Source organism: Phalaenopsis equestris, unplaced genomic scaffold, assembly GCF_001263595.1.
Source record: "Phalaenopsis equestris unplaced genomic scaffold, ASM126359v1 Scaffold000107, whole genome shotgun sequence".
NCBI classification, from domain to species: Eukaryota; Viridiplantae; Streptophyta; class Magnoliopsida; order Asparagales; family Orchidaceae; genus Phalaenopsis; species Phalaenopsis equestris.
The window spans coordinates 5,351,309-5,372,266 of record NW_018164549.1 but is presented as its reverse complement, the minus strand read 5'-3'; the positions used below and the strand labels follow the sequence as shown (position 1 = coordinate 5,372,266).

At 34.1% G+C, this 20,958-nt stretch overlaps 1 protein-coding gene across 3 annotated transcripts in view; it reads right to left on the bottom strand.

Annotated features, from left to right (window-relative positions):
• Positions 1–9,025: 9,025 nt before the first annotated feature.
• LOC110020777 (histone acetyltransferase MCC1-like) overlaps positions 9,026–20,958 on the bottom strand; it is a 31,576-nt gene continuing 19,643 nt past the window's right edge. The window contains exons 2-6 of one of the 3 annotated variants that reach the window (XM_020718997.1): positions 17,781–18,034; positions 17,250–17,394; positions 17,079–17,178; positions 16,459–16,594; positions 9,026–9,447 (exon numbers count right to left, since the gene is read on the bottom strand). In XM_020718997.1, the coding sequence (XP_020574656.1) occupies positions 9,273–9,447; positions 16,459–16,594; positions 17,079–17,178; positions 17,250–17,394; positions 17,781–17,887 (663 nt within the window). In that variant the 5' untranslated portion in view covers positions 17,888–18,034 and the 3' untranslated portion in view covers positions 9,026–9,272. Of the gene's footprint in view, positions 9,448–16,365; positions 16,595–17,078; positions 17,179–17,249; positions 17,395–17,780; positions 18,035–20,958 lie in introns of those variants that run through there. The other 2 variants (XM_020718995.1, XM_020718996.1) reach the window with 2 other exon arrangements.

The following is a 20,958-nucleotide window of genomic DNA, read 5'->3' as shown; positions in this document are numbered from 1 at the left end:
CCCCCTGCATTCTGCTTCCGCTGGTTGTGAGCCAACAATGATGCAGTAATCTCATCCACTTTGATAGTTTTTTTCCCATATGTCAGAGTAGTCACCAGATGTTCATAGGAAGAGGGCAATGAACTCAACAAAATCATCGCTCGATCTTCATCCTCAATACTCACATCAAGCCGTGACAGGTATGTGATTATTTGATTGAAACCATTCACGTGCTGCGCCAGATCAGAACCTTCCTGCATCTTCAGCCCATACAACTTTTGCTTCAGATACAACTTGTTCGTCAGAGATTTAGCCATAAACTGAGTTTCCAGTTTCTTCCAAACTTCTCCTGGAGATTTCAGGTTCATCACATGATACATATTTTTAATGATCCAAATTAGAGTAATTACACTGAACTTAAAAAAAAGATGATCCGTCTGATCCAAATTAGAGTAAACTCGATGAAACATTTAAGATATGATCATTCAATTTCAAGGTCATTATGACACATGTATTAAGAGAATGATTTCATGATCAAGGTAATCAACATTTACTGTCGATGAAGTTATTTAAATTCTGATTAAATTTATTAAAATTATACTCTTGAAATTTGATTAATATAAACTCATTCTTTAACACAAGAAAAAAAAAATTAAAAGCTTAGGGATAAGTTTAAACTCTTAAATATTAGATTATTTAATAAATATGAGAGATTAGTTTTGAGTTGACTCTCTTCATTTAGTGTAGTTGGGTAACCCTAATTCAAATCAAACCTAACTTAAAATTTTAAAATTTCATGAGTAGACAGACAGTAGTTACGTATTAACGTACATTTTGGTTAATTTATATACTTAATTCTGATTTTAAAATAAATAGTTTAATATTTTTTATAATCATATCTATTTAATTTCAATATGAATATTTTATATGATCACATTTATATGTTAGTTTTTAGTGAGCAGAATGGAGTGAGCTAGCTGAACGGAGCTCGAGCGGAAGCATCTATCCAATCGGCGGAGTTTTTGTTAAGTGGGCTGGCGGTGCGGGGCAACGACCACGCTGTACAGTACAGTGGAAATTTTGTAATTGCTCCTTTCACCATATATATATATATATATATATATGTTTTCTTTGTAACCCTGGATAATAGTACTCTTTTTTTTTTCTGGAATTAAGAGAGAGCCTCCACTCTACTCTCGTCAAATTCTGTGTTTTTCTTTTGGATTTGCATTGATTATTACATTTCTTTGCCCTAAAATTCTCAACACCGCCCAATTCTTATGTATTTACACATCTAACAATTGAAATTTATTTTTTACATTTACACCACCTAAACTTTCATAAAAATAAAAAATGTCACAGTTTTAACTCTAAAAAAATGGTGAAATACACTTTTCATACATATATAAGGTGGCAACTAACGTTTAGGTGTTAGATATTTACAATTATTGCAGCTTAGTGTGATATATTTATGCACGAAAATTTTAAAAATAATGATGATTTATTTTTTTATGTGATGTTAAAGATTTGAATGGTATGCATGTAAATATAAATGTTTGGGTGTTTGGTACATAAATACATATACGTTGTGGGTAATGTGTTGAATTCCTTTTTTTATCTAGGAATCACACCTAAGGAGTGGATAGTAAGAAAAGAACAGAAAGAGAAAAGTCAAAAGAGAAACAGTCGAGTTTACTTTGTGATAGCCAAGATGTCAATAAAACAACCCTTTTATAGGGGTTTGGTTGCTTTCTCTAAAAAGACAAAAATAGTCCTTCCTTATGCCTAGGACTCCAAGGAAGTGTGGTTGTATTTTTGTTCACATCATCATTAAACTAATATCTTTTGATAAGATATTCTCTTCAAAATCAACTAGGCATGTGACCAAGAATAGGGGTTCCTTATCCTTGGTGACCCTCCATTTGGTAATAATGAGTGCTTGACCCTTCGCACTCGATCATGAGTAATCAGTCAGTCTTTGTTTGAGTGTCTGGCATCCTGGATTTACCTTCTTGGTCACTCTATTCCAGGTTTGCCTTTTGACAGGCAAGAGGCCAAGAAGACTAAAAGCTTTGTAATCTGCTAATCCGGACAATTGCTTTCAATTATACATTTTTAGTTAAACGAGTCTTTTCACTTAGAAAGTTGTGTCGCAATAAGAATGAGATATTTAATACACAATTATTAAAAAAAAATATTTTAAATAATTATGATGTGTACACCCCCTTGAATTTTGGATCCTGACTCTTATAAATAGAACGATAAGACCTCCAACGAGTTTATTTGCACTCAACATTTTTTATTGCCTCTTAGAATCAGCCTCCTTTTGTTTGCCTAACTCGCCGTGGCATATCTTACCTATCTGAACATGAACATCCCATACAAAGAAATAATACGCGACATGTTCATTAAGCGTACATAAGTGGTTAATAAAAGTGAGCGCAAGATGTTGGTGAAACGAAGGAAGGACAGTCCACCCTATGACTGGGGACAAATGTCAAGGATGACTCCAACAATGATTACCGTTGGGGCAGTCATCATGGAAGTGGACCCAATCGTGAGTGATTCAGCGAATGGGCTGCTTTTTGCATATTAACGTTCATGTTTTATTTGAACTAAGTCGTATTTTGTGGCTTCAAATCTTGTGATGATTTCATTGTTTTATCAAATGTGACTCTTTGTATTTTGTGTCATGTGTTCTACCATCTTACCCTTCTGTAGTTAATGGTTTTTCCCTTATAAAAAATATTATGTTGTGACTTTTGTTCTAATTGCCATTTTTCTCCAAGGTTTCTCTTTTGGCTACTTATTATGCCAAACTCCCTTCGCTTTGACACTATGGCATTTAATTGTGGTTGACTACTCCAGTTAATGAAAGATGGCCTATGAGTAGGCTTAGCTGATCAAACTAGCGTATATCTTTGATTCTTCCATGAGATTGAGAGTGGTGGAGAAGGATGAAAAATTGAAGAAATTTTCTGACACTGAATTAGTTGTCTGTTGGGATCTATTCCGGTTAAGTTTGTGCCTGCCTCTCTCCTAGAAATTAATTGATATCTTTAATTTATATGGGATCATTCTAGCCCAGGTGATGCCAAACTCAATTGTTACCATCATGACTTTGGTGGTATATCTGAGGTGGATGAAGCGTCCCTAGTTGATAGATCTTTTTAGATAGTTGCTCTAAATAAGGGCTTACCAGAAGAAATTACTCCAGTTCCTTATGAATAAAACTTGATTTCAGGGCTTAGAGAATCATGTGAAAAATTAGAAGAGAATTTTATTTCAAACATATGGAGGCAGGTTGACCAATTATGAAAAGATCGATCCATTATCCTGCAACAGAGGATAAGGCGAGACTGAGCTCAAGTGTGTTTATCAGGTGATGAATAATGAGCTTAATGTACAGAGGTATATAAAGGTTCCCCTTCATAGAAAGGTGTAAGTATTATAATTGTTTAGGACTATTATCGAGGAGGACTAGGCCTTCACAGACACTATCAACGAGGATATTAATATAGCCTTGGCAAGGGAAGGTCGAAAAGAGACCCTTGACCATTTTATCGCTTGTTTGGACTAATATATTCACTATGTTTCCCCTTCCACCATTGCTTTTCAAGAAAAGGACTGATGAGTTAATATCAAAAGGAGTTACCCGTAGAAGCTGAAACAATAGCTTAATCTATTAGTGCCATTTTTGACTCGTTTCTGAGGTTAGTGAGCTTGATTAAAGTTTCCCTGGGCCCATGCCTAGACAGCTAGTTAGCCACATATAAAATAGCCAAGTTTTGTGGCACTGTAGCACGAGTACCAGCATCGTGACACTGCATGGTGATGGGACAAGTATCTTGGGACACGTAAGTCTCATCATGGTGTTGTAACACTAAAAGGATTAACATTGTAATGCCTCTTTAAGACATCTAAGGAATTCACGAATGCTTCAGTGTCTCCAAGTTCAGACACCCCAACACCTTGAAAGCATGTCGCCTCATTAAAAAATATTAATAGTGTTCTTGCAAGACAGACAAACAATTTAGGATTTAGGGCCTAACCCAGAGGTGCCATGTCCGGTGACACAATGTCGAAACATCTATAAATAAGGGTGGGTTGAATGATTTTCGTACACCCGAGTCTCTCCATAACCAAAACTGAGTAGCATTTATCTCCCCTCTTTGGCATTCTCTTATCTTATTCTAGAAATGCTTCCCGGAAGACATCAAAGGACGTCGTTGCCAGCGATAGACAATAAGGGATATATTGCGACTAGGTTTGTCAGCCAAGATGTGGTGTGAAGGTATGCAGTCTCTCTTCACTATAAAAGGCACATGCACATCAAAGACTAAAGAAGGCTATAAGCCTCAAAAAACATAAGTACATCAAGAACCTCAAAATGCTAGGCACAAGCATAATAAAGTCCTCAGAAAATTACAAGCTTTGGAATGCACATAAACATAAAAAAACGTAAGAAGACATCAGCCTTGGAAGATACAAGCCTAAGAAGGCACAAATCTCAAAAGATGTGGGCCTCAAAGGTACAATAATTTTTTATACAATGTGTGTGTGCTAACTTTGATTGCTTACTTCTACACATTTGAGAAGACAAAAAAACTCAAAGGCATAAGCCTCAGAAGAATTCAATGAAATTATACACATGCACACGAGATGGAGGCAACAATAGCCTAAAGGCATCAGCAATAACCCATAAGTAGGGTAGTGGCAACCCAAAAATTGGGTGACATCATCATAGATATTGGGTAACAATTCCCTGGAAGTGGGAGCAAAAGCATCCCAAAAGAGGGGAAACCACAACTCAGAAAGAAAGACAAAAATAACCTAAAAAACAACGTCGATATTTTTACTATATCAAGCAAAAAAAAAGTAAGAACAAACACATTATAACCATGTACAAATGTCACATCAAACAATTGAAATGCTAGAAAGATCAACACATGCTGTACAAAAGCAACAAGTCAGCACATCATCAAATTGTGTCGATATCGCCTCCTCAAAGTTTTGATACTTATGTTGATTTTTAAGAAGGCGAGCTCCTTCAATAATAGTCGCAGTAGCGTAGGAAACCTCCCCAGAAAGCATGAAAGCAACACTAAAGAAGATCATGTTGATCATCTATTACACAAGTCGGATATAACTTTCCTCTTCACAACAACCCAAAAGAAGATCATGACCATCGTCAGCTACGAAGGTCAAGGAAAACTCTATTCTTCATAGTAATGTGAAAGAAGATCTTATTGATCACCAACCAAGCAATTAAGGGACAAATTTCTCCTTCACATTAACATAACAACATGAAAGAGGATCTTGTTGAAACATAACAAACATACTGGCGATGATGCCTCCTGAAGATGGTGCAATGATGCCTCTCGAAGACGATGTAACAATGCACCCCACAAACATTGCAATGACGTCTCCCGAAGAAGTAAAGCAACGTAACTCGAATACGGTGCAACGACGCAACCAGATGACGGTATAACAATACACCCCAAATACGGTGCGACGATGCCTCCCAAAGATGATATAATAACACACCCCAAATACGATGTAATGACACATCCCGGTGATTATGCAACAATGCACCCCACATATAGTACAACACCTCTCGAAGATTGGGTAAAAAAGCACTCTGAAGAAGGTGAGTTTCTCCGGACTCCCGAAGCTCTCTCCTTGTAGCCCACCACTACGAACTATATGACCAACTATGACCTACATGATTGATAACTCGTGCAGCTCCTAAATACAGTGTCTGCAGCCTACGAATGTCATCACAGCTCACCACTACGACCTATGTTACCAAATATAGCCACTACGGCCTACATGGTCCACAGCTAGTGCAACTATCGACTTTGACCCCAACAGCCTATAGACGCCATCGTAACTCACCACTATGACATATGTGACCAATTATGGCCTACATATATTAGAGCTCATGCAACTCGCGACTCTGGGGCCTACGACCTACGGACGTCATCATAGCTCACCACTACAACCTATGTGACCAACTACCGCTTACGTGGCTCACAACTCCTTCAACTCCCGACTCCTAGCCTATAATATCGTCTCAGCTTTCCATTATGTTCTATGTGATCAAATACGACCTATGTGACCTACAGTTTTTACAAGTCTTGGCTCTGACCCTTGTAGCCTACGGACGTCATCACAGCTCACCATTACAGTCTATGTGATTAGATATGACCTATGTGGCTCACAGCTTTTGTAAGTTCCAACTACAACATCTATGAACAACCAAAGCTCCTGAAGCAACCATCTACGACCCACATGTTCAAAAACTACCATAACTTTCAACTACGGCCTATACGACAAGCTAACGTTATAACCATCGTCTATAACATCCACGACATACTACTAAGTTCACAACAATCGATTATAGCTATTGCAATCTATTATCACCAAGAACTACGTTCATTACAATCAGACTACACATATTATCGTTGAACTACTGTCATATTTAAAATGATCGTCTTTATAACTTCATCTTCATTAATCAAGAGAAGAGTGGACATGTGCACTCATCATTCATAGTGCATTATTTCAACAAGACGTTTTTTTTTTTCTCTTTTTCAAGATTTTCCACATTAAAAAGTGAGTCGACTTATCTTGCTCACTTCTCTTTAATTACGTGAATGTGTGTTAAAAGTCTCGTAAAATGCCAAAAACGATAACCAATCACTCTACCTTTGTGGGCTTTTCCGCACGGATCAATTTTGATTTAATAAATTTAATCTCAAGTGATAACATCGTGATTAATTATGAATATGTTCTAATGTTGATGTTATGTTAATGGTAGTGCCAGTGATTTGTTGTTAAACTAATTTTTATAGCTTCAAAATTTTATTTTTTTTAATAGCTTTGACTACTGATCTTTTATAAATATTTCGCCATATAAATAGTATGACCATTTATAAGAAGACTTCATATAAACTTATCATTTTCTCACTTTTATAAAATAAAAATAATTTATTAAATCAAATCAAAATCACATGTTATGGAGATGAGAAGAAGCATTTCTTTTACATTTGACAACATTGTAGTTCATCTATGTCAAAAAGAATTCACTCAACTGTTCAGTATGATATGATGTGCTCAAGGTAAATCTTTAATGAAACACTCTTATTCATAGAGTAATTGTCTGTAGAGAGTTTGAATAAAACACCAACAAAAATAAAGCTCTTCTAAGCATCACTCATGTAGTTGTTGTAAGGTTTAGAAAATCGAATCGAACCTGCCCAGTTCGACCATGAACCAGTCATAAGTCCGGTTCCGATTCGCATAAAAATTCTTCCCGCATAAAACCACCCAAAACTCGATTGAACAGACAATTCAACCCTCGGATCGATGAACCAAAAGGAATCATTTGGTTCATAGGATACATGGACCTTGCCAGTTTATTATTATTATTATTATTATTATTATTATTATCAATTATTTATTTTTGTGAAGTAAGATTAAGGAAAAAAAAGGTGAACTCTAATTTATTTTAAGGAAATTAAATTTACATACATGCCACCAAATTTTATGTAAACAGCCGGGCATTTACATGAATGCCACAATTTTATGTAATTTACATATCCAACACCTAAACCCTAGTTTTTATATTCATACAACCCAAATCACTTGTATCATATCGAAAACATCAGTATTACAAAGAAACTCAATTTATGTAGATACCACCCAATTTTATTTATTTACATATCTAACACCTAAACTCTATGTTTTTTGCATTTAAACCACCAAAATCATTTATATCGCTTAAAACTTATCACTAAATTAAAAGTGAAATAGATGTTTTCATACATATATAAAATGACATGTTAAAATTGAATTTTAGGTGTTAGATATTTAAATACAAAGGAATTGTGGCATGCAAATCAAAAGTATTATCATTTTTTAATATATCTATGATTTATTAAGTCATCCGATTGATTTAACCCCGATTCAATCATGAACCTTTCGTTTAACCGGTTCAATATCTAGTATGACTTTCATAACACTGGTTATAAGTGCAAAACTGAAAAGGTTAATTCTAATTATTAAATGAAAAAACAAAAAAAAAACCATATTTGCATATAAATATTTATTTATACTAGATGAAATAACAACCACGCAAAATTTGATATGGAGTGTGAATCTTAATTTGGAAAAATATTATATCAGTACTACGCACGTAGAGCTACGTGCTAGCCAATAAAATCACGCCACGCGAAAAAAAAAGGCGCGGTAACACGGGGGAATATTCCCCCGTGTTATTCATGTGTTATTCATGTTATTATAACACATGAAATATTCCCAGAATACAATAACACATGAATAACACATGAATAACATACAATAACACCTGAAAAACACGGGAGAATATTCCCCCGTGTTACCGGAGAAATCAAGACGAGAAAAACAAAAAATGTATGACAGAAAAAAAATAAAATTTGTCCTATAATATAGGGGGAATATTCCCCCGTGTTATTCAAGTGTTATTTTATAGTGCTATTTTATGTTATTGATGTGTTATTGTGTTATTATAACACCAAGAATATTCTCAGAACACAATAACACATGAATAACATACAATAACACGTGAATAACACGGGGAGAATATTCCCCCGTGTTACCGGGCCATTTTTTTTTCGTGACGTGATTTTATTGGCTACTACTCACGTAGCTCTACGTGTGTAGTACTGATGTAATATTTTTTCCGTAATTTGAGTTTGAAACTCAAGACAAGAAAGATGAAGATGATGACACTGAAAAAGATGAAGAGATAATGAGCAAATGGCAACTAGCATATACTTTATAAGGAAACAAATTGAGCAACTCTCATATATCCTGTGTTGTATATAATACGTTAATTTGATTAGAAATATATAATTGTCGTTAGGATTGCCGCATCTCCATCTACTCATACTATTCGACTGCTACAATCATGTGAATTCATATCAAAACTCTACGTATATCAATAAAATTTTCTTTTGCAGATGCCAAAAATAAGACATGTCATAATTCGGGGTGCAAGAAATATAAAACAATATATTACATATTTACGAAGACCTACACACTGTTAAATGTGGATTCAGTTAATTGTTAATAAGACAACAGAAATACCAAAATAATTTGACTCTATTTATGTACTAACTTAAAAAAAAGATGCTGCGACGCCAACATTTGCTAATCACAAAGGTATCTGATAAAATACAGGATCCTGGACTCTACTTAGAAAAGCAGTGGAACAGGCATTTCAATAGTTTTGCGTCAATACCTCAATTTTAAGCGGTTTGGCAGATGGAATTCTCAGTGTTGAGGATTCTCTTGTTCTGTGATACTAAAAGGATGTTGTTTTCTTTACATCTGGGCCATCTTGGCTTCCTCTTGACCCAAATCTTTCCAGCCAGGATGCTCAGCAATCTCCTCAAATATGCAGAAAATGCTGCTAATACTTCCCTACAAAAAAAATGAATATAAACTCAGAAATGAGAGAGATATTTCGTGCCGATAGGAAAGTGCAGATGTGCAGACAGAAAACTACAAATTGGAAGATTTACATGCATACCGCTCAATTCTTATGTATTTACATGTCTAACAACAAAACTTCTTCAATTTTTACAAACATGTCACCTTCCCTGTGCATGAAAAGTGTTTTTATTTTTTAAAAAATTCAAATAACTGTGATTTTTTTTTATATGTGATAAATGTAAAAAAAGCAAAGTTTAGAAGTTAGATATGTAAAAACTTAAGTATTAGATGGTATGAATGTAAATGCCCCCAAATTAGCGAAGTTTTAATACATACAACACAAGTCTTATGCATTAATATATTTAACACCCGAAGTTTGATGTTTACACTTCGTAACATCTTAGTGTCACAAAGCTACATGAAAAAGGGGTATTTCACTTTTTAAAAAATAGTGATGATGATAGTTTTGATGTAATGTTAAAGATTTGAGTGGTATGCATGTAAATATAAATGTTGAAGTGTTAGACAAATACATGAGCATATCTGGAATGTATGAAAATGCCCCTATAAATTAATAAAAAAATAGCACTAATTTGAAGGGAATAAGGGATGACGATGTAGTACTTCACATCGAAGGAAAGAATAGCTTTTCGAAAAATCCAGTCTGAAAAAGGAAAGAAAAATAAGCAGGCATCCTAAGAATATAATTTTACCATCACCCTGCACTGTGCAGATGTGACTTCATATTCCTTGAAAACTTTAAAAAAACATTTTTTTCACATTTTCAAAATAAGAATGATATGACACAAATCAAACATATACATAGAATAACTAACAGAAATAAAATAGAAATCTCTTTAAATATGGAAGGACATAAAATAGAAAATATAAATTAAAGAAATACTATTATTGAAATATATTATGAGACGAGGAAATAAATTTCATCCTAATGTAGATTTCTTGCATGGCAGGAATTTCACTCCCCCTAAACCTGGGTCATAGACTTTGTAAATACCCAGCTTAGTATTCAAAACAATAAAGCTACATGGAGGTAGGGATTTAGTCAAGACATCAACAACTTGAAGATGAGTTAAAATATAGACAAAGTGTATAAGGTCACCATTGACCTATTCAGATATAAAATGTCTATCAATCTCAATGTATTTTGTCCTGTTAAGATGCATAGGATTTTTTGTAATAATAATGTTAACGATTGCCAATGAATATCTGCATGGGATTGACTGTGGAGCATTTTGACTCATTTAAGAACCTTTGAATCCACATTTCTTCACAAATTCCCAAAGAAAACGTCCGATACTCAGATCAATTGTTTGCTTCTTGCTCCTCCATGTTATGAGATTTTTTCATACATAAGAAAAATACCCAAATGTGAATCTTCTATCCGTCAGTTATTCTACCCAATGAGCATCAGTGTAAACTTCTACCTCCCTGTGGTCTAATTTCTGTCTAATTTCTTAAGCAATAACCCCAGTCAGGAGTCTTTTTAAGAAACCTCAACATTCCCTAAACATCTTCAAATACTCTTCATTTGGACTATTCGTCTGTTGACTCACAATGCTGACTGAATAAATGATATCAGGTCTAGCGTGTGATGGGTAGATAATCTTTCCCACCAATCTCTGGAATTAAACATTTTCCACTGATATCTTTTCTCCCCCTGACTGTAACATTCTTTTGAAATCCATAGGCGTCTCAGTAGGTTTATACCCCAGCATTCCTGTCTCTTTTAGTAAGTCTAGGACGAACTTTCTTTGGGATATCACAATTTCTTCTTAGACCTGGCCACTTCTATGTCGAGAAAGTATCTCATAGTTCTTAGATCTTTAATTTCAAATTCAATGGCAAAAATCTCTTTAATTTTCCCAATCTCTTTTTTGTCCTCATCTGTCAGAATCATACCATCTACATAGATAAAGAGTATATCTCTCTTACCTTCCTATGTATGCTTTATGAACAAAATATAATCAGTTTGACATTAGATGTACCCATTAGATTTCATAGTCTTGGCAAACTTGTCAAACCAAGCCCGTGGAGATTGTCTAAGGTCATAAAGTGACTTTCTAAATTTACAAATCAGATGTTTATTCGAGTCATTTTCCAGCCCTGGTAAGATCTCCATATATACTTCTTCCACAAGGTCTTCATTCAAAAAGACATTCTTGATATCAAGTTGAAGCACTTCTCACCTTTGTTCACACTCAAAAAAAAAAAAACTATTACATTGTTTAGCTTGGTCACTGGTGCAAAGGTCTCTTCATAGTCTATCTCATAAGACTAAGAGAAATATTTAGCCACCAACCTAGCCTTAAACCTCTCAATGCTCCCATCAGATTTGTACTTGACATTGAACATCTATTACACCCAAAAGGTCTTTTATATGAAGAAAGCTTTGTAAACGTCCACGTGTCATTTAGATCAAGTATTTGGATCTCCTCTTCAACTATCTTTTTATATTACGGGCTTTGAAGTACTTCATTAATAGACCTGGGTATTTGCATACCATCGAGATTAGATACAAAAATTTTATAAGATAAGAATAACTTTCTAATGGCAATACACTCCTGGATAGAATAATTTGTGTAACTTTCCTTAGTTTCTCCACTAGATTCCACCTTCCTTGAAACTTCACGGATTTGTGGATTCAAATTTGTTTCTGAATATTCCTCTGGTTGCATATTATCTTTGTCCTGCTCAATAGGTTTCTTTCACTTAGTGTACGCATGAAGTTCCTTGTGCATTTTCTTGTTGTTAGTCTCAAGCTGGATGTCCTCAAGTGGTGAAATTTGAGAGACAGGATGGTTAAAGGGAAGTAGATAGGTTGTGGTCTAGTGTGGTTATCCAGAGTAGTGTCTCAAATCTGATATTTACCCAAATTCTCACCCTGAATTTCAATTTGAGGTAGTATTTTTTAAAGAATGTAACATCCATGGAGTTATAGTATTTTTTAGTAATTGAAGAATAACACTTGTCCCCCTTTTGTTAGAAGCATAACCAATAAAGATACATTCGATGGATTTTGCATCAAATTTTGTGTGGTTTGGTTGGTGACTATGAACAAAAGAGACAGAAAAATATTTTTAAAGGAAAAATGGATGAGAAAGCTTTAACATGAGTACATATTTCCAGCAAAACATGGAGAGGGGCTTTGAATCCAATGACCATGCTTGGCATTTTATTAATGGGGTAGGTGGTTGTGAGCACTACATCTCCCCAGAAAAATGCTAGTACATTATGAGAAAAGATTATAAACCTAGATAACTCAAGAAGATGCATATTCTTCCTCTCGGCTATCCTATTGTGCTATGTAGCCTCGACACAAGAACTCACGCGGATGATATCATTCTTTACAAAATAGGATCCAAAGATCAAGTTGAAATATTCATTTTCATTATCAATTTTAAGAATCAGAATTTTGCATTGAAACTAAATGTAAATCATAACATGGAAGGACTAAAAGATTTGAGTAGTTTTATATTTCTCTTTCATAAAGAAAATCCAATTGGTTCTAATGTGATCATCAATGAAGGACACAAATCATCTGACTCCATTGATGGTTCTCAATTTTGATGTTTCCCAAACATCAGTGGATGAAAGCGAAAGAATACGAGAAGTTATACAGAGAGAGAGGTTATACATGACGAATATACTTAGTCAATTCGCAAGATTTACACTAATAAAACTCAAAAATTTTATTAATAAAGAGATTAGTGTATAATTTTACAACATAATGAAAATTAAATGACCTAAAAGATAATTTCACAATAGAACAACTCTCAACAGACTCTGACACAACAGATTCAGGAACACGAGAAGAGGATGGTAGAGATGACACTTTTGTGTTAAGAAAATAGCTCTCCTTCAGCAGGTGTAGACCTCAATGCAATTCATCAATGTCAATCACCTTCATGAATCCACTACCTAAATTCACAAGAGTTAGAATGGAATTTAGTAACACAATTTAATTCATTAGTAAGCTTACTAATTGGAAGTAAATTACAATCTAGTCTGGCTACATATAACATAGAAAAAAGATGAATATCTTTGGAGACTTTCACTTTTCCTTTCCTAACAATCCTGGAGTGAGATCAATCGGCTAGTCTAACAAATTAGAAGGTGGCGATCTCTTGGTAGTTGATGAGAGCATGGATGTCTCCAGTCATGTGATCCGAAGCACCTGAATATATTATCCAAGGTTTAGATCTTCCATTGTTAGCAATACAAGAGGAAATGATACATATGTCATCAAGCTAGGGAGCTACTTGGCAGAGGATTGTGATACTTGTCCAGAACTAAGATTAACATTTTCTGTAGTGCCTCAATTTGCTCTCAGTGAATGGAATGATTTTTTAATCGTAGTTGGTTGTGATAACATTTGTGCGGTTCTCCTATCATAGTTTCTATTTGATGGCTTCTCAACTACAAATTTGTCATGTAATTTCCAACACTTTTATTTCACATGACAGAGTTTTTTAAAATAGTCATATCATGGACGTCCTTTCTTGGTCTTGTTATTATGAAAGGAGTTTTGAGTGTATAAGGTTGATCCTTCAACTGATGGTGTGGTGTGATTTTGTCATCATCAGCTTCTTTTTACTCTCCTTCCTTCGAACTTCTGCAATGGCCTTCCGGATGGTAGGGATAGGTTTGATCCCCATTATTCTTCCCCTAACTTCAATATCAAGGAGGAATTTGATTGTCCTTTTTTATTCAGCAAAGCTAAGTATATAAGGCAGAATATTAAGACATTTCCAAGAGTGAACCTCATTAAGGGTGTAAACGAACCGAAAACAAACGAACAGAGCTCGTGTTCGTATTCGGTTCGTTTCAAATTACGTGTGTTTAAAATAGACTCGTGTTTGAAATTGTTCGTGAAGTTACTGTTTATGTTCAGTTTGATTTGTTTGAAATATGTTTGAAATGTTTGAATTGTTCAAATTGTTTGAAATCTTATAAATTTGTTTGTATTGTTTGACTTGTTCGAAATCTTTAAAAAGCTTAAACCTATATGAAATTAATACTTAAACCTGTATGAATCACAACACAAATGTAAAATAGTCGAAGCACAGCTCACATTAAAACCATAATATCACATCTCATCCATAAAAAATTCAGATATACAGTCAATATACGAGATTTCACTACCAAAAACTGTTTCACTGAAAGAAACTAAATAAATTTAAAAGAAATATAAGAAAATTTAAGCTAAGAGACAAACCTGAAGATAAATACGAAATTATATAATTTAATATAAGCTACGAGGCGAACCTGAAGATCATATTATAATTTATAAGATTTAATTTTTTAAAATATAATAAATTTTTAGAGTATAAAATTATTTTTAAAATATGATAGATTTTTTATACATAATTATTTTAAATTATTTTATATTTCGAACAATAACGATTCGAACATGATCAAACAAATGACTGTTCCTGATTGGTTAGTTTATAAACCGAAGAAAAAAAAATTGTTTGTGTTTGTTTTGTTTGCTTGTTGAATGAATCGAACACGAACTCCCCGACCTATTTGTGAACGATGAGTTTTTTTGACAGCCCTAAACCTCATACATGCCCAATTACAGCCAACATCGTGTGAGTGCATTGAAATATTGAGTAACACTCAATTCTCCTTATCGTAGATCATGCAGTTTGGTCTAAATCTCAAATAGCTCTAAGAAATTTTCAATGCTAGAATAGTTACAAGTGCAACCTCCCATATCTTCTTGGTTGTTCTATAGAGCAGGTAGTTTCATTCAACCTCTGTGATCAAGGAATTTATTGAGCCTGATATTTGGAATCTATCATTTCTTGTGCTGAAATTTCGCTTGTGAGATATCCATCTTTCCCTCTGCCATAAATGTACATGAAGATGGACTGAGACCATTGAAGAAAATTGTGGCCATGTAATTTATAGTCCATGACTAGATAAGAGAAGTTATCAGGCGCGATGGATGTTGATGGTGTAGACTTTAAAATTGAGGTGACTTCCAAAGAACAGATAGTGAGGTCATGCCATGTTTGAACATGATTAGATTGTGAAGTATGAATCTTATAAACCTGCTGCTAGGATGAAAGCAAGAGGAGGACATTTAGTTCAACTGTTGATTGGATGACCAAACAGGAACTAGATGGAGGTGTGTAGCTCTCAATCTCCAAGCGTTCGACACTCAGTGAGAGGAGATTAGGCCATTTGCAAGTCAACAACTTGTGAAATGGAGGCTAGGGCAAGTTGACTCTTTCGTCGAATAGAATGGCAGCAGCATTGTGAGAGGAGTATATGACGACCCGTTCTGTTGAATCGAATCAAAGGATTCAAACAGATCTTCAATGCATGAACGAGATGGTCCTACGTTCGGGGTGTACGAACAAAGGATTCAAACATCAACAGTCGTGGAAGGAATGGTAGAAACGCAGGAAGTGATCTGCGACCTAGCTCGAGTGCGTACGATCTGCAATGCACGATTAGGAAGGATTCAAAAAGAGCATTCTGGTCAACTGACGATATGCGACGCACGAAGTGAAGCATTCAAATCACAGAGCACTATGAGCCTTTGTGAGGAGAAGACACAGAGGACGTTTTGGCACTTCTTCGAACTCAAAACTTTCAGAGGACAAAGAGAAAGGAGACAGAGTCCTCGAAACCGAACAACGAGTTTCTGAGCTCTTATACCATGCATAAATTAGACAATTTTATTTCCTTTCTCTCAAACTTTATACTACACAGCATATATATATAATAACTAACAGAAATAAAATAGGAACCCTCTAAATAGGGAAGAGCATAAAATAGGAAATACAAATAAAGGAAAGGCTATTATTGGAGAATATTCTAAGATAGGTTATTTCCTAATGCAAATTTCCTACAGAGAAGGAATTTTACACTTACCTAAGTGAGCATGGAGACTGACCTCCGTTAACATAGTACACAAATAGGAATGAGTCATAATGTTGCCCATTAATATAGTAGAACTTCAATAACCTTCTTACAAGCTTAAACAGCATCTTTTGATAGAAATGGATGGCTGGCTGATTGTAAGCAATGACATGCAAATATACTGCTCTGCAGCTGGAAATGCTTGAAGCGTATTTTATAACTTCTCGAACCAGTGCAGAAGCTGAAAGAAATTCGGAATTAAACAGTGAATAATCCATTTGTCGTAACCAAAAGAAAAAAGTAAATCAGTCAAATCACAGAATTTAAAACAAAGGGGGTTAACATATATACCACCTAATTCCTATGTATTTACATATCTAATACGTAAAATTTTACATTTTAAATTTATACCAACAAAATCTTCAATATCACATCAAAAAGACCACTATTTTAACTTTAAAAAAGTAAAATACACATTTTCAGGTACATAGAAAAAGAGGCAATATATATCTAGCACCTAAATTTTACTTTTTACATCTATGCTGCCCAAAATTTAAAATCACATAAAAAATAGAACTATTTTAACTTAAAAAAAAAAAATTAACTACACCTTTTCATTCATACTGGCATGGATGTAAAATTTTGAGTTTGATATGTAAATACATAAGAATTTAGTGGTATGTATGTAAATCATTCATAAAAAAAGAGATAGAGAAGAAAATAACCTATGCCAAGGTTCCTGTATTGTTCTACCACACCAAGTGTCAAGATATAGACTAGAGTTTGATCCTTCCTTGACATGTCATATCTTAGTAAATTCTCAATCTGTGCAAGCAAAGACTTCAAATATTTTTATACATTCAACTTTTCTAAAAGGTTTTATGTAAGTTCGCTACCTCACTTTCTTTTACTGAGATGATGCGTGTTGTGACAAATCCGATAAGCTCATCAAAGCGGCCATCTGACCGGCTAATGTCAACAGCACCCCAAGAGACGATGCCTAGCCCATTGACAACATTGAGGAAGAAGTCTATGTCATACCTGCAAAAGAATATCAGAGAAGAGATTTTTTTAGGGAAATTTACATACGTAGCACACAATTCTTATGTATTTATATATCTCGCACCTAAACTTTCATATTTACATATATATATATATATATATATATATATATATATATAGCACTTTGGTGCTTTAACCCTATGCCTGACAAGGTGTATTTCAGTTTTAAATAAAGCTAATAGTGCCATTTTGATGTGAAATTAAAGATATGAGCGCTATGTGTGTTAATATGGAAGTATAGGTGTGAGATATGTAAAGACATAAAAAATGTGTGCTGTATGTAAATGCACCATTTTTTTAATGATGATTTAAACCAGTGATAATATATATAGGAATCACATGTACACAGAAGGGCGGCATGGTACCTTACGGGGAATAAAGAAGCATGGATCAGCTCAAGAACTTGAAGATCAGATGGCCGAATTGGCCTGTAAATGATTGTTGGGTGGTGTTTAATTTTGAAATCAAACATGACAAGCTTCGCCACAAATCTAGTGTGAACTTCTAAGACCAGAGAATATGCATTGGGAAGCACGCATCCATCTATGGTACATTGATTTATCTTGCTATGCTACCATGATAAGTTTAGACATTATTAGTGCTACTCTCACTTGGACCCCTGCAATTATCAGCAGCAAAAATGAAATCAGTTCCATATAACAGCATAAATTAAGCTCACATAAAATGTCTATGTATGTATTTGTTATTGAATTTATCTATGCCTCACTGAATGATTAACGATGCATGATTAATGATGCATGATCCTTAGTATATAAAGTGTTTTTCATACTCTTGTATTTTGGACATATGATGATTCATATTTTCTCCATGAGATTTCCCTAGATTAATTAAAAATTTGATTAAAGTTGATGTGTTAACTTTCTGAATTTGATTTACTTATAACTGATCATTTAAGACGTTAATATCACTTGTGATCTAAGGCCTCTAACCATCAACTAGAAGAACGAGTAAGTTAACAATCAGTAATCTAGTGGAATATACATATTGTCTATAGAAAATTATAACCTAAATAAGAGACTAGAGAATTCCTGTGAGACTCTGCATGTTTAAGTCTTTTTAACTTTAATACAAGTTCTCAATGCTTCTTACAACCTCTACAGAGGCTAAGAAAGGGTTTATCTCTGGTTGTTAATAATAATGTGGAAAACTCATTGAAAGAATATTAAGGATTCACATGATCTGATTAGTATAAAATTTTCATTTAATTTGAAGAACTCTAAGAACATAGTTAGGTGTTGATTATTAAGAATTAAACTCTTTATTAAACCATAAATGTTGAACACTTCAAACTAGGTTTAGGGTTTATTAAACTAGAACTTTAACCCAATTAGAAGATTTAACTAGTTCCCTGTGGGATCTATTCACAGACTCAAATTTGCATATTACTTGAGCGACATATGCACTTGTATAGTTGATCCTTACTTCACAGCAATGTGGACCCAACAAGTTTTTGGCACTGTTGTTGGAGAACGACGTTAAATTTCTAATTTAGAAAAATTCTAATTAAAATATTTGAAGATTATAATTGAAACTTGTATTTTATTTATTCAGTATGGTGTTGTGTGTATTTCATTTCTTGTATTGTTATTTATATTGTGAAAATCCAAAAATATTGCATCTTGTGATTTCTTTTATGATATTTAGCACATTATTTGCCTTAAAAGTGATTGTCGCCTTGCACATTTTGAATCATAGTTTGTGCTTTTTTTTTTAATTTAGGGCCATTAGGTGATAGCCTTAAGTTGTATGTGTAGGATTGGATTACCTAATCTTGTGCCATACGACCCTAAACTAAAAAAAAATTATTAAGAAGCTCAAAAATTTTAAAAAATAAAAAAAAAATCTAAGAGAAATGACAAGCACCTCAAGAATAGAATCTCATGTCTGGACGACTTGGGGAATTTGCTAACCCCATCGTAGATGAAACACAGAGGAGTATCAATAACCCTACCATTCAGGCTAACACTTTTGAACTCAAACCTGGTATCATTCAGATGGTTCAAAACAACCAATTTGGAGGCTCGCTTGTAGAAGAACAAAACCTCCATATAGCTCATTTCCTAAAGTTATATACGACTTTTAGTAATAACGATGTATCAGACGACGTTGTTACACTTAAGTTGTTTTCATTCTCTCATATTGATAAAGCTAAGTTTTGGTTGAATTCTTTAGCCCCTGGATTTATAGCAACTTGGACTGACTTTGATGAGAAATTCCTAGCAGAGTACTTCCCACCTTCAAAAACTGTCAAACTTAAGAATGATATCATGTCTTTCATCCAATTAGATAGTGAATCCATTTATGAGGCTTGGGAGAGGTTCAAAGAGATGCTTAGGAGGTGCTCGCACCATGCTCTACCTGACTGACTTATCATTCAATTTTTACAATGGGTTGGTGGGATCATTGAGATCGCTTATAGATAATGCGACTGAGTGATCTTTAATATCTAAATCATTTGAATAGGCCTATATTTTGATCGAGTAAATGACTACAAATAATTTTCAATTGACCTCTAAGAGATTAAACCCAAGGAAGATAGCCAATGTCCATGATAATAATGTCTTAGCAATTTTAACTTCACAAGCAGCGGCAATATTCAAGAACTTAGACAATTTAGGTTTGAATTATGCACTAGGATCAGTAGTAATACAAGAAAATGCTTATGAACAGCTAGTTGATCCTATTATTATGTATGTAGAGTTTACGAATGCAATTAATAACATACCCACAACATGGACTCCAATACTTATAACTCCGATTGGAGGAACTATCCAAATTTTAATTGAAATAACAATAATCAAGATGTAGGACAGTGGCAGTGGGGTAGCAACCAACCTAATCCGACAAGAAATTTGAAATAGGGAAATAGTAACCCGAGATCTAACTTCCGATCATGATTCACTTTCAATATTTAGTTCAAAAAAAAAGAAAATATCTTTGAAAGAAATAGTGTTACAGATAGCAACCAACCTAATCCTACAAGAAATTGGACCCGGACAATAGTATCCCAAGATCTCATTATGCATCATAATTCACTTCCAATACTTAATTCAAAGAAAAGAAATAATCTATGAAATAAATAGTATTATAGATGGAGGATCAATTATAAAGTCAAGTTGCAGTCATGAGAAATATTGAAAATCTATTTGGTCAAGTAGCTAAGTATTCAAGTAACAAACCTCAAGAGACTTTACTCAGTAATACGGATGTGAATCAAGAAAGTAAAAAAAAAAAGATTATGTGAAAATCATTAAGTTAAGAAGTGGAAAGGAATTGGAAGAGGTGACTAGGAGGGAGTCTCGTGAGGAAGAACATAAACCTGAGCTTGAAAGATCTGGTGAAAAACTTGTCCAAAACTCATGAAACAAGAAAGACCACCAATATATTTTCCCCAAAGACTTTAAAAACATAAATTAGACCAAAAGTTCTTGAGGGTCTTAGAAGTGTTCAAAAAGTTCACAATCAACATCTCATTCATCGAAGCTTTAGAACAAATACCTATTTACGTGGATTCATGAAAGA